This window comes from Phalacrocorax aristotelis, chromosome Z, assembly GCF_949628215.1.
Source record: "Phalacrocorax aristotelis chromosome Z, bGulAri2.1, whole genome shotgun sequence".
Taxonomy (NCBI): domain Eukaryota; kingdom Metazoa; phylum Chordata; class Aves; order Suliformes; family Phalacrocoracidae; genus Phalacrocorax; species Phalacrocorax aristotelis.
The window spans coordinates 51,604,764-51,619,332 of record NC_134311.1 but is presented as its reverse complement, the minus strand read 5'-3'; the positions used below and the strand labels follow the sequence as shown (position 1 = coordinate 51,619,332).

Sequence of the window (14,569 nt, the reverse complement as noted above, 5' to 3'; positions counted from 1 at the left end):
TGCAAAATTTAACTTAGCATCATTTAGCTTCTGCGAATAGGTCTTGTGAGACAACGTTCTCACAATATTCTCAGACATGAAAAACAACTTTAAAATGTAGCAACTTGTCTGATAGTGTTTGGTTGGACTTCACAGCTATTCACAGAGTTTTTGTCCATACAGATCGCAATTACAGGATCAGGTCTATAGGCACACACAATCCTTTCCAGAGTTTGATCGTACATGTGGAGTGCCTTGTGCCATACTGTGCTCATATCCACATGTTTCACACAAATAGTAGCTTATCAGATCTGGCCCTTCCATGGATTTTTCTTCCATCCCAGCACACTGAGATGGTTGTAAACCAGTAAACCTGTCCAGGGTTTAGTTGCACACTTCCTGCTGCCTTCAAAGAAAGTTAAATTAGTTTCTGCAACTTGTCCTGTGCTAGGCAGCTGGCTCAGTTCCCATCTGAGTTCAGCCTGGTGAAATAGGCAGCCTCACACTGCAGCAAATTATCACTACCAAGACCTGAGAGTTAGCACATGCCACAGATACAGGATCCTCCCCATAAGCTGACTATTGATTGTCTTGCATGTGCCTGAAGCTGTGGTTCTACAGATGTGGGAGCGGTTGGTGGCCTTGAATAAGGTAAAGTTTGATGCTGCCACTGTGGGGAATTAGTTCTGCTTTTACCAGGGTCAGGGCTCAGAAGGAACTAGGAGTCCCTGCTTTACACAGGGGCAAGGTACTATTTTATTTGTGAGATAGCACATACAAAATTTGTAATTTATAATTTACATTTTTAAAATTGATACCTTTTATATATTCACAAATTCATTAATTTATACTACTCAAAGCTCTGAAGTGGCAACTTGACTCCCTGACAGCCTGCTATCTGGTACCAAAAGGAATGCAGAGGAGCTGGTGCCACCCTAAGTCCTGATTTTTTGCCCTGAATTTTCTGTAGGCAGTAGCACATGCAGCTATTGATGTCTGTAAGGCATGGCCTTGTGTAAGTTTACTGGGGGATGGGGACTCCTCCATCAAGCAACACACTGATGACTGTACTATCCCAACATATCAAAATCACTCTTTGCAGGTGACCCACATATAGCCCTCAGTGCTACAGGGCAACTGCTCTAAGCACAGGAGGCTGTTCCCCTCTGTGTGTGATTGCAGAATGCACAGATATTGGTCTCAGCCCTGCAAACTTCCACCTCCAAGTAAGCTACAGCTATGCAAAAACATTTGCTGCAGTAGGGCAAAACCCACACCTCTTCCCAGTTTCTGTGCATTCTGTCACACCAGGTCATACAGTACTTGTTTGACTATGCATAGGGTTTCTTTTACTCTGATTTTCAAATATTTTTTCATCACCTCTATTGTAGTCTTGCTGCAAGTGAATAAAGTCAGTTGTATAATAGAATGAAAAAAAAATCTTCAGTTGTGTAATAGAATATAAAAGAATTCTTCCATCTGTTGTAAAAAGTTATACTGTGCAAGAAATTATTCTGTGACAAGCATGCAATATTTCTGAGAATGCATTTTAAATTGCTTTATTTTTGCTTTCTAGGTATATGCCAATTGGTATTGTGTCTCTAATTGCTGGGAAGATAATAGAAGTTGAGGACTGGGAAATCTTTCATAAACTGGGTCTTTATATGGCTACGGTACTAAGTGGGTATGTAATTTCTTTAAGATGAAATTAAATATGTGCATTTTTTAGAGGTCAGTTGATTACAAATCAGTTATCCACAACACCCAGCCTCTTCTAGGTCAGAGACAAAAATTGTTGTAAGTGAAAATTATGTGAAGATGTTTTGAATGCACATTTTGCTGAATGTATGTTTTGTTTGAAAAAGTCACTGTCTTGCATTTAAAAAAAAAGCGAAGGCTGATCTGATATTCATTGTTTCATCTTCTCAGCTTGGTGCTGAAACAGATAATATCATCGCATTTTTGAGAGTACTAAAGCTTTTGTTAGATACTAGAGATGTTGGAAAAGGGTGAGGTTCTGAATTATGGCTTATTGGGGGTTGCCAGCCTATTGAAAATACACCAATATCTGGATTGAGCTGGGAATCTCCATGGGACCTGTGGGTCCAAGGTGTACCAGCATACGCCCAGCAACACTGCCCAATACAAATGCACATTAGGTGCAGAGTGTAATAAAATATGCCAAAGAGGAAACTGATCCTTTCCCACCTCAGTGCAGAACAGGCAGCTGACATCAAGAGAAGCCCTGGGGATTGCACGGTTTGTTAGTTACTCCTTCAAGTTAAAGGTAGCTGGTGAAGCTGCAGAAGCAGCGGTTGCTATCTGAATAACTTAGCTAAGCATCAAAACATCTGTTCTATTCATTTTCTAGACCCTTGGCTGTGTAGAACAGTCTGGTGTGGAGGAGGTTATACATGCACAATGTTGAGTCTTGCAGATGTGGAGCCTTAGAAGGGGGAACTTAACTGCTCTAAGTGATACAGGCTGTAATACTAGATCATTATATACCTCTGAAGACTATCCTACAAAGAAACCTTTTGATAGATAAATGGATATTACAGTCCCAATAAGTTAAATGCATTTAGATTTCTATTTCCAGTTCAGTGAAGAGTAACTGCTAGGCTGTCTTGGTTCATTGCCGTAGCATCCACTACTATAATTCCTTCAGTATAATAAGGATTTATTCACGTTCTGTCTAGAGGCTAGATCCAAAGTTGTTCAAGAGCTTCTTTCCCCTCCGTTTATGCATATGCATGCTGTTCCTCAGATGTCATTCACACGCTGTGGTGGGTTAACCCTGGCTGAGTGCCAGGTGCCCACCGAAGCTGCTCTATCACCCCCTCTTCTTTCTCAGGGGTGGAAAATATAACAAAAAGCTTGTGGATCGAGATAAGAACAGGGAGAAATCACTCAGCAGTTAACATCGTGGGCAAAACAAACTTGACTTGGGGAAATTAGCTTAATTTATTAACAGTCAAATCAGAGTAGGGTAATGAGGAATAAAGCCAAGTTTTAAAATACCTTCCCCCCATCCCTCCCTTCTTCACAGGCTCTACATCCTCCCCACCCGCAGCAGCACAGGGCGATAGGGAATGGGGGTTGTGGTCAGTTCATCACACGTTGTCTCTGCTGCTCCTTCTGCCTTGGGGGGAGGACTCCGCACACGCTTCTGCTCCAGCGTGGGGTCCCTGCCACAGGAGACAGTCCCCCATGAGCTTCTCCAACATGAGTCCTTGCCACAGGCTGCAGTTCTTCATGAACTGCTCCACTGTGGGTCCCCTCTGTGGTGTGCAGTCCTTCAGACACAGACTGCTCCAGTGTGGGTCCCCCACGGGGTCAAAAGTCCTGCCAGAAAATGTGCTCCAGTGTGGGCTTCTCTGTCTCCAGGGGCCACAGGTCTTGCCAGGAGCCTGCTCCAGCACAGGCTTCCCATGGGGTCACAGCCTCCTTCAGGCATCAACCTGCTCTGGCATGGGGTCCTCCATGGGCTGCAGGTGGATATCTGCTTCACCGTGGACCTCCATGGGCTGCAGGGGAACAGCCTGCCTCACCATGGTCTTCACTATGGGCTGCAGGGGAATCTCTGCTCCAGTGCCTGGAGCACCTCTTCCCGCTCCTTCTTCACTGACCTTGGTGTCTGCATAGTTGTTTCTCTCACCACACAAACCCAATACACACGCTTGCTGACAACCAAGCAGAGAGAAGGGTAATATATTAGTCTAAAATGCAAACTGCTCTATATATAGTCAAGAAGGATCTCTTTTTTCTTTTTCCTTTTTTTATTCTATTAATCTTTGCTAGAGAATCATATTTATTTCAAAGTTGTTGTTTTGTTTTATGCATAAGCCAGTATCTTTGGACTAGCTGTTCAAAATGCGTTTGAGATATAATGACTTTCTAAGTAAATATTACAGCTCCAGAAATAGCACTGAATCATGACTTTTTCAGAATATCACAGAGAGGAGGGCAAGTTATGTTTGTCTAATACATAATGCAGTTTTTTGTGAGTTTCCACTTAGACTTGGAAAAGAAAGGAGACTTTTAAAGGATGCAAAAGTTGATGTTTACCAAGAGAATTGAAATCAAAAGAGTAATATTTTCTATATAAACTATAAATGAGACCATGAACCAGAAGTTAGGTGCAAGTCATTTATGGAATGATCCTGTATAACTTCTGCAGGTTTTCTATGTTATTAATTCCAGTTAACTCAGAGGAGGAATATGTTGGATCTGTTATTACTGCCCTTTGACTTCAGTTTTAGATCAGGTAGTGAGTTTTACAGTTTGAGATCTGATAGCAAGTTTTATGACTGCTTACCTATTACTGTTTACTATTTGTACTGTGATAGGGAGTAACTTCCTTAAGATGTGTGCAAAGAAACAGTGCCTTCTCCAGAGTACTTTTGTTGTAAAGTAAACTACCACCACATATAATCTCCTGTTTAGCTGGTAACCATGGGCTTGAGAGGCACAACAATTTTAAGTATGTTCCCAGGTGCCATCAAAAAGAGTTTATATAGTAAGGGTGCCCACCTTCATATTCCTGGAGAGAAAAAGTCTCTGTTCCACACTGAACTCCCTTGCACATGCCACAGTTTTCCCTGATGGCTGCTAGGGTCAATCTCCACAGCGTTTCTGTCTCTTACCAGATGCCCTACAGCAGGTGATGCTCTAGGTGTTGTAGACAAGGGCTAACAGCAGTACATTCTCTGCAAAACTGACCATCAGGGAGGGCATGTTGTAATCAGGATCACAGGAGCAAAGGTGACAACGTACACACAAGGCTATAGGCTGCAGGGAAAAGGTGCTTGTTCTACATTTTCCAGCCTGCAAGAATACCCTTTTTCCCACCTCTTGGCAAACAGGAGTAGTTGTGCTCTTTCTCCCACCATCTTTTTGGTTTTTGTCCTTATTTGCTTGACTGTGTCTGTTTTCAGTGAGTTCTGTTCGTCAGCATCTTCTGTAGCTGTCTATCATCCTCCCTTTAAGCTTGACCCTGAGAAGTATAGGTTATCTTAAACATATTTCTTATATTGTCTATCAAGAAAAATGTGCAAGAACATGAGGGCTGATGTGTCTGTCCCCCTCTTCCTTTTCTCTAACTTCCCTGTCCAATTCATCTTCTATCTCACCTTCTTTCCAGCTTTATTATTCATGACCTTTCACATTCTCAGCCATCTCAGCTGAGATGTTGCGTGCAGCACATCTCAGTTTTTATGTCTCACTCAGGTCACCCTAAGGGAACAGACTTCCCCCAGTGCCTCTGCTCCAGTTGGCCACTAAATATCTTCAGCCTCTCACTTCTACTGGTGGAAGTGTCAGGGTGAGGACATGTTACCAGTCACAGAGGAGGAAAATTAAAGGAGGAGGCATAATACAAGTGCCAGAGAGCACTTGGAAAGAAAAAAGGAAGCTGCAGCAGGCAAACGCTCTCTTTCCTGTGCCTTTGCCTGTTCTGAAAGCAGCTGCTTCTCTGGATGCTATAAGGAATGCCAGTTCGGGATTCTGAGGGACAAAATTCTTCCTATCTTAAAATTGAATGCTATTAGAATTTCTAGTTTCAGTTGCTGATTATGACTTTTGGTATAAAAATTTCTGCTGCTTGCTCTGAGTTGCATTTCATGCAAAGCAGATATGCACAAATACTTTTATTTTGGATAATGCTATATTCATGCTGCCACTACAGTGCAGATCTAGATTTTTCAAAATAACTATTTGGAAGTCAGTATGCTTTTAGACACAGATATACTTGAAGGGTTTAGTCTCATCGACATTTTACTAAGACACCAGCGACACCCATACCACTTTATATTTTTTTTCTATACGTTTTGCAGAATTCAGGTTGTTCTTGGGCACCATTATATAAATTATTAGGTTTCTTTCTAGACTTCTTTACAAAACTTTATCAATACACGTTGTGTGCTGTTATTTACATTCCACTAAATAGATAATTTGTTCACATACAGAATAAAAACTCTAATTCTTTTAAAAATACAATTTTTCCAAGGAAACAAACAGTTAGGTTTTATGGGTGATTTTTAGTGCTGTTGTGGATTTCTCTACTGTGGCTCTCTTAATTGCCTATGTTTGGCAGAATAAATGGTACCATGATTTATCACTATGTTTATCGGCTGCTTTGAAATCATAAAGCACTGTTAAAACACAGTAAGGTTCACAAGAACATCCTGTTAGAACAGAATGAAAATCCCAAGGTTATATTTTACAACAGTTCTGAGCTTTATGTTTCCAGGCTATGATAGTTTCATTTCACAAGAAGCTGATGCTGCTCTAATTGCTTGTGACCTCTGAACACAGGAAATCTTTCACAGACCCTTCACGTGTATTTCATATCAAATATACTCACAGCAGGCTGTTTACCTCTAATCTTAATGCCCACAAAGCTCTGCATTCATGTGCATTCAGGATTAATGCACAACATTCAGGATTAATGCACAAGTTGAAAGATTAATTTGTCCCTGAGACCCACCCAAATATCCAGGCAAATACACCTAAGCAGCTAAAGTCAAGAGGACAATTTGATCTTTTGAATGTCAACATGCTTAATTTTAAAAATCAGTAGTTTCAAAAGACGGTATTTCAGCATCTTACAACATTAGAGATGGTGAAAACACATACATCTCATTTGTACAGTCTGAAATACCTCCCCACATTTGAGTGGTGGACCTAAGCTTACACAGTTTTCCACAAAGCATGTGTGGATTTTTTTGATAGAATCATGTTTGAAGTTTCTGCAGAAAAATGTGGACTTCATCTTTTCCTGACTGGGAACTGTATTGACCTTTAATTCAAAATAATTTTCTATAATAAAGGCAGATAAACTTAGAAAAATAATTTTGTTTGTTTTTCTGTTTTGTCTCTAGTCTACATTGTAAGGATATGGCAGGAGAGTGGAGTGTTCTATGGTACTTCAGATCACCCTCTGCATAGCAGTTTAAATATTATGTATTACTTTAGTTTTGTCATCTTCATCAGTTTGAAATTATTTTAAATGTATTAGTTATTTCTTGTTCTACTTTGGAAAGAGTAATCTCTCTCTCCCTTCCAAAAGAAAATGTAGAACAGTATTAGTCTACATTTTTTCTGAGATGGTATACTCTAGATTTTGAGCATAGGTGTCACTAAAGTTACCTTTAATGTTTTATAAGTGTACTTGTGGACAGAACTAGATACCTACTATCACTGTCTTATTAAAGCAAGACAATGAGATGGATCCATTTGTTTAACTAGTCCATTTTATTTTGCAGACTTGCAATCCATTCTACAATAATTCTGCCACTGATCTACTTAGTAATAGTAAGGAAGAATCCTTTTCGGTTTGCCATGGGGATGGCTCAGGCACTTCTTACGGCCCTCATGATTTCTTCCAGGTAAACAGAAGAGACATTTCTTTTCTGTAATGTTCTTGGTAATAATTTGTGCTCTGATTTTATTGGCACTTTGTTACTTACCCTGATTTCACCTGGACAATTCTAAATCCCCTAAAGATTGAAATGCTACTTTCATCATTATTTCTGTAGTACCCAAAGGGGCACTGTAGATTGCACTGGCCTTACACCAAACAAGAGTCTGCCCCTCCGAGGAGGAGACAGTTCTTTGCCATTCAGTTCATTAGTCACAGACTTGCTAGAGTTTAAGCTGTTGCGCTGTTTCTGTGACTACAGGCATCATGACAATTTTACCATGTAATTTTGAGGATAACTAAGACTTCGTTATTTCCTTCCATAATTAGAAGAGATAAAAAAAGTTATTTTGCTTTAAAAGCCAACTCTAACTTTCATGGTGCAGCCCTCCTGCTTGCCTTAGATCTCCATTTAGGTCTTAGAGCAGCTCCGGCTCTGAGGAAAAGGAAGGATAAGGGAAATGGTATGTTGTCGCCTGGGCTTACTTTGTGTGTTTATCTATGTGCCAGTTCAGCAACCTTGCCTGTCACCTTCCGCTGTGCAGAAGAAAAAAACTTAGTCGACAAAAGAATTACCAGGTTTGTTCTTCCAGTTGGAGCTACCATCAATATGGACGGCACAGCTCTTTATGAAGCAGTAGCAGCTGTATTTATTGCACAACTGAATGAATTAGAACTGGATATTGGCCAAATACTTACCATTAGGTAAGACTAAAGCCATCACACACACAGTTTGTTGGAGGTGGTTTTTTAATGAAGGGTACATTAACTTTGGATACCCAATGGGAAAGTTGAATCTGTCATTCACAGCACAGGAAGTAACAGAAATATTCTCACTTCTTGGTCTGATGCCTTGCCTGTGCAACCTGATGGGGAGGTGGGATGAGCCAGGACATGCAGCTGGTATACAGCATCGTTCTGGAAATTGCCATTATTCTTCCACTGCAAACATTCGCAAAGCCAACTTGGTCTCTACATCTGTTCTGCTCAGTTTGCTTGTTAGTCATGCATTGCCTGTTATTCTGCAGTGTAACCGTAACAGTATCTGTACATGACTTGTCCCATAAACTTGTCATAGTAGCTACTTTGAGTAGCTACTATTCAAGAGGAAAACAGGAGCATTTGGGCTTCTTTCTTGCAGTGAAATAAGCCTATTTGTGCCAGAAAATAGAATTTCCCTGAGCAACATGTTCTCTGAATGCCTTTTCTGGGCTTTGTTTGGAATTTAGTGTCACAGCTACAGCAGCCAGCATCGGGGCTGCAGGCGTCCCCCAAGCCGGACTTGTCACCATGGTGATTGTACTGAGCGCTGTTGGCCTGCCCACCGAAGATGTTACTCTGATCATTGCAGTTGACTGGCTTCTGTAAGTTTATGGCACTTTCTATTTAATTATTTTATTATTTTTTAATGTTTACATAGGTTGTGTGGGAACACGTGGATCTGAGAAAGAAAGCAACAAAATCACGTAGGACTGTTGCAGGAATTGGACAAAGATTCTTCTTATGGCCAGGCTTGTTCAATATAGAGTTGAATGCAGTAATGGCTTTAAGTCTGAGAGAAGTCCTACTGCATCCAGAGGTGCTATCAACCTTAAAATAGGGGCCACAGCATTAATAAATCATGAGCATAATACTCGGCAAAGACAAATTCTACAGTATCAAGGAGTGCCTCTGGAATGTCAGCTGCCACCATATTATGTTGAATTCATAAAAATCAAATGCAGCTTCAAGCAGAATATCTCAGCTGATTTCCACAAAGTACATAGAATTCACACACTGGTGAAGAGGTAGTGGAGCACAACATGAAGTAAGCAAAGCTGGTCCTGGACTCCACGTGCACACACACTGTGTGGGCTGTACGTGGGTCTGTGCTGCCAGCATTCCTTTGCTAGGGCTGTTCTTCACTGAGAGTTTTTTGAAGACCCAACCCCTTGATCAACAAACACACACATGCAAACTCGGAAAACATTCCTGATGCCTGATCCCAACCATCTCACCTCAGAGCACATCAAAACTCCTCAGTCCCATTAAGCAGCTCTTTCTGGAGAGAAGCATTTTCACCAGAAATCTTTTCTCTTTATCCTGCACTGAGGTGTTTCACTGCTACTTCTGCAAAAGCCCAGAGATCACAGAGTGTATTCGGGAGTTCAGAAGGGCATCAGCATTCAGTTTGTCCCATGATTCACTGGGAAAGAGTAGTAAGATTCACATTTTAAGGAGTATAACTTTAGTTTGTAATACAGCTTTTTTGCCTCCTAAACTGTGCGGAGCTTTAGTGCTCAGGCCAAGATCTTGTTCACCTGCAGTAACTCAGTATGGTTATTTCACTGGTATCAAAATTATTCATTTCATAGTCTCTGCATGTCTTCATCTTAGGTTCATATTTACACACAAGGTAAATGCATTCCTGTTCCTCCTCCACCCTTTCCAATCATTTTCTTGAAGGATTTCTGGCAGGAACCTATGTATTTCACACATATGTGTCATTTATTTTATTATGTAACTGAATTTTGCAAGCTGTAGAGAGAAATGCCCGTCTCCAGAAAACCAGAGCTGTTGAATGGATCCAAGAATCAATTCAGTTTCTGTATAAGCATAATTGCTCCAAACAAAACAGCTCCAGCCACAAGTACGTTCTCGCCACCAACTTTCTGCAGCAGGATCTAATAGGTTTGTTTGCTGTGCTCCACAATAATTTTGTTTTCTCCAGCTCTGTCCTTTTTTTTGCCAGTGGGCATTTAGTTTTGTTAAGGATGGTGAAGATCAGTACAAACCACTGTCTCAGAGCAGGTATCTAAAGAAGAGTGTAAAAAGAGAACAAATGGTATATTGGTTCTTTTCCCAAAGTGGTTTCCTAGCCTCCTGCAAATCGCAGCTCACAGAGTTCCTGAGCTAGAGGTAGTTTTTGTTTTAATGGTTCTCAATAGATTTCTTCTTCCATGAATGCCACGTTGCTTTAAGGACCCATATAAACTTCTAGATTTCTGCAAGTCCTGTGGAGGGGAATTTCACAGCCTAACAGGGTGTTGCACAGAGACATACTTAATTTTGTCTGGTTTAATCTACACCTAATACTTTTATTCGATGCCCTGTAGTTCTTTTCCAGGATTAAAAGAGCGAAAAAGAGAAGAGCAATTCCCTATTTCTCATAGTAATAATAATTTTATGGATCTGATCTCATCTCTTCTTTGAAAGTCCACATTTTATGTGATTCTTAGGCACAATAGGAATACATAGAAGCTACCCATTCCAGCATGGAACCGGCGAAGAATTCAAGCTGTTTCTGATTCTGAAATATTTTTCAGATTAAGGTGTCATGCTCTGTAAAGCAAATTAAAGATTAATTTCATGTACCAGGGATCAATGGCAGTGTATTTTGCACCTCAGCAGACGAAATGCACATCATGACACCACGTAGGTTATTAACACTTTCACCTTTTGTACTTGTTGCCTAAAATGTATTATTTTGCAACCTGCTAGTAGTGGCTCATTAACAGTCCTCTGGTTAATTCTAAACTTACCAAGGTTTTACTACATAGGCTTGAGGAATACTTCCATGTTTTTAATGAAGAATAGAAAAAATTTGAGAATAGAATAGAAATATTATGAAAGATGAGTTTCCAGTGCTGCTAGTTTCCTCACTTGTCACACTGATCCTATCAGAATTTAACTTCACTCCTCTGTCTTTACTCCTTTCCCTACCATGTATTTCCTTTCCACGTGGAGAACACACGGGCAGCTTTTAGCACTGGAGTTCAGCAGCTGTAGTAGAAGAATGGGTATATAAGACACACTGATCCACTTCGCTATTGTTTTTGCAGTCCCTTCTATTTGTGAATACATACACTTCAAAACTCTGCGCAGACAGAACAACTCGTTCCCCCACAAAGCCCTCACAGTGAAACAAGGAGGCATGACCTTCCATTGTCCCTACCTTACTTCCATGCCAATTTTCAAACTTTGCTATGTTGCATGGTTTTGTTGTTCCTCTCCCAAGCAGTGGCAGATTTTTAAGGCCTGCAAGTCACAGTTCTGCTGGGAGAAGAATCAACAGTACAGAAGTACCATCTTCCCTTAAGGGTACTTCAACCCTTTAGCAAGGGAAGCTAACAGAACATAGCCTTTCCCATTTCCAGGGTTTGGGCCAGACACTGAAGGTGCTGGGCTAGACACTCCTCTGGCTGAGTAAATGACTGTTAGAAAGACAAAAGGCAAAATGCAGACTCTTCTGCTGCACCCCACATTCTCTCCTCCCAACACAAGCAGTCTCATCACAAAGAGAAACAGCTGTGTAGCATACTTCAGGGCCTGAGAAGTGATCCCTACAACATTTTGTAAGGCTGTGCACAGAAGTCTAATTACTGCTCTAACAGACTAACGATGTGACTTGCAGTTTTGCACACGCTGTACAAACTAATTTGTCATTAAAATTACTCCAGGTTTCATTAAATACATGTGGGGAAAATTCTGTTTCTTGTTCCTACAAGATTTTTTTCTTTTAATTGCAGAATTACCCTGAGTCTACACTGGAAAAAAAAACAGCTCTGCATTTTCTAGAGTTGCTTACTTTTACTAAAAAGGATTTTCTAACTAACATACAGAATGGTTTGTCTGACAGCATTTTTATTCCACAGGGATCGATTCAGAACAATGGTGAATGTCTTGGGAGATGCCTTTGGTACAGGGATAGTAGAGAAGCTCTCTAAAAAGGAGCTGAAGCAAATGGATGTCACCTCTGAAGTCAACATAGTTAATCCTTTTGCCTTGGAAACAGCAATACTTGATGAAACAGACACCAAGAAATCATACATCAATGGAGGTTTTGCTATAGATAAGTCTGACACCATATCCTTCACACAGACATCTCAGTTCTAAAGCCAGTAGGTTTCAGGTAAAATAGGAGCACTAAAGGCCATGGCCATATGCAATATGTCAAAAAGCTTAAAGGATAATTGAGAATGAATTACATCTCACATGCATTTGATTTACTACACAGACTCTGATTCTTACCAGTTCTGCCCCCTTTTCATCCCCTTTCCCAACAATTTTAACTCAACACTCTTAGTCTTTGCTGATAGGCTGAAGAAAAAGTTGTAAAATACTGCTTTTTGTTTGTTGGTTTGGTTTTTTTAAAGAATATACACTATAGCTGAGGCTATGAAATGCCTCTTTGGAATCAGCATGCTTATAATGGGGTATCTTAGCTGGGACAGCCAAACATGTTTTACTCAGGAGTAGCACAGCAATTCACACCTTACCCACATTACAAAGCAGCTGTATGAAATCCCTTTTAAGATCCTTGCCTTCTAAACAGATTGCACTGTAATTGACAGACACCTACTGTAACTTGACCATGTGCCAAAATAGTAATTTCTGCAGCTGAGAGGATACCATTTGGGTGATTCAGGAAGGAACAGACCAGAAAGGCCTTGTAATAAGTATTTTACTGTGAACAGGGTTTCATTTTCTCTTTATGAAAAATTGGTCATGGAAGAATTTTCAGTGTAGCTAGGTTTCCCCGTGCCTTTCACATGAATGCCAGCTGCTGGGATTGGCCTTCAGACATGAAATAAATTGCTGTGGGTGTGCCCTTCTGGCATTTGAAGGGTTTTTCTAAAGTGATACTTCACCGACGTAGGTCTACTTTGATGGCCTCCTAGTACATTTCCACCAGAAGCAGAAATAAGCCCATTTACAGTTGTTCACCTTTGATTCTAACCAATTACTAATCAGCCCAAAAGTAGGCAGAAGTTGTGAAGATGAAAATAGACTACACAGCAATGCATAGTGCAAATTGTAAACCTTTTCTCCTTGGAATAAAAACAGATATAATATAAAGAATATATGAAGCATACCATTTTCTAGAAAGAAGCCACTGTCACTAAGCTTTTTACACAGAGTGGTTGGTTTTTTTGCTCCTTGGTTTAGTCTGCCAGTTGAACGTGCAAGTTTGTAGCTGCAACACTACTACAGTGCCAACATGCCAGATAAACTGTATGTTATGAAACATTTCTGGATGCAAGAAGTCATGTGTTCAGGTGGCTTGCTATAGGAAAAGAAGTGCCAAGAACTTCCTCATAAGAAATCTCAATCTAAAACATTTTATACAAGATTTCCATGGTGCAAAAATCGCTGTCTCAAGGGAACAAGGGAAGAGTTGCTGTAACAGGTTTTTTTGCCTTCCACCTTGACATCATTAGTCATTTTATATGTAAAGTAAACTGAAATTCATATGTGGTTCTTAGTTTGTAAATAAGCTGGTGGTTAACCTAAAATTGCACTCATACGCTAACAAAATCTCCCTTCAAGTTCCTGCAGTGGTATTTACTCAATTCAGTCCTACACTTTTGTATTTAAATAAACCAGAAGCGTGCCAAAGAGAACTGATTAAGAAAAGAAGAAAATATTTACTGTAGGTTTTGATAAATTGCACCTTAAATCAATAAGTCAATGAGACATAATACTGTATTTAAATTAAACATTGTAAACTATATGGAAGTGTGAATCTAAGTATTGGTATGTTTACAGAAGATAAAGAAAATGTACAGATTGAGTAGATCAATCTTTACCTGTGCAGAAATAGTATGAGGCAGTCTTTATTTGTACAGCTTGGCTTGTGGGAGGAAAAAAACAACCAGTTTCCACAACTAGCCTATAATCTATTCTTTGTCTTTTCCTTGCTTTTTTAAGTCACCCTCTTATGATCACCCCATTATGTAGCCACCCTGTTATGATGTACTGTGAACAGTGTTCCTAACGTGTTCTAAATAAATAATCTCTTTACGCTTCTCACTGCAGCATATTGAGCTCCTTTAGCTGTAGCAAGAAAAATCTGGTTGAATTTAGGATTTTTGTTACCTTCACTAGTGACTCAGCTGTAGCTTTGGCAAGAATTACTCTCTTCTTCCAATAAAACGAATGTTTAAGAGTACAGTGCTGAGATGGCAAGAAAGCCCTCTGACGACAGATGATCTGGATTGGGAGTATACTATTAAACACACCCTAAGCAAGGGATTATTCACTGTTTATTTAGATAGATCAGATTCAGCTCAGTGGGGGTTGGTGGTGCTGTTTGGCCATCTATTCACCACCAAGAGACCAAACCATATACTGAAGATACTGTTAAGTCCAAAGATGCTTTTCCTGACACAATATTCTGAGTATGTACCT

At 40.1% G+C, this 14,569-nt stretch overlaps 1 protein-coding gene across 1 annotated transcript in view; it reads left to right on the top strand.

Annotated features, from left to right (window-relative positions):
* Positions 1-14,191, top strand: part of SLC1A1 (solute carrier family 1 member 1) — a 56,076-nt gene extending 41,885 nt beyond the window's left edge. The window contains exons 8-12 of the mRNA XM_075078638.1: positions 1,556-1,663; positions 7,245-7,367; positions 7,910-8,104; positions 8,629-8,763; positions 12,034-14,191. Coding sequence (XP_074934739.1) covers positions 1,556-1,663; positions 7,245-7,367; positions 7,910-8,104; positions 8,629-8,763; positions 12,034-12,274 — 802 coding nt within the window. The 3' untranslated portion in view covers positions 12,275-14,191. The remainder of the gene's footprint in view (positions 1-1,555; positions 1,664-7,244; positions 7,368-7,909; positions 8,105-8,628; positions 8,764-12,033) is intronic.
* The last annotated feature ends 378 nt before the right edge of the window (positions 14,192-14,569 follow it).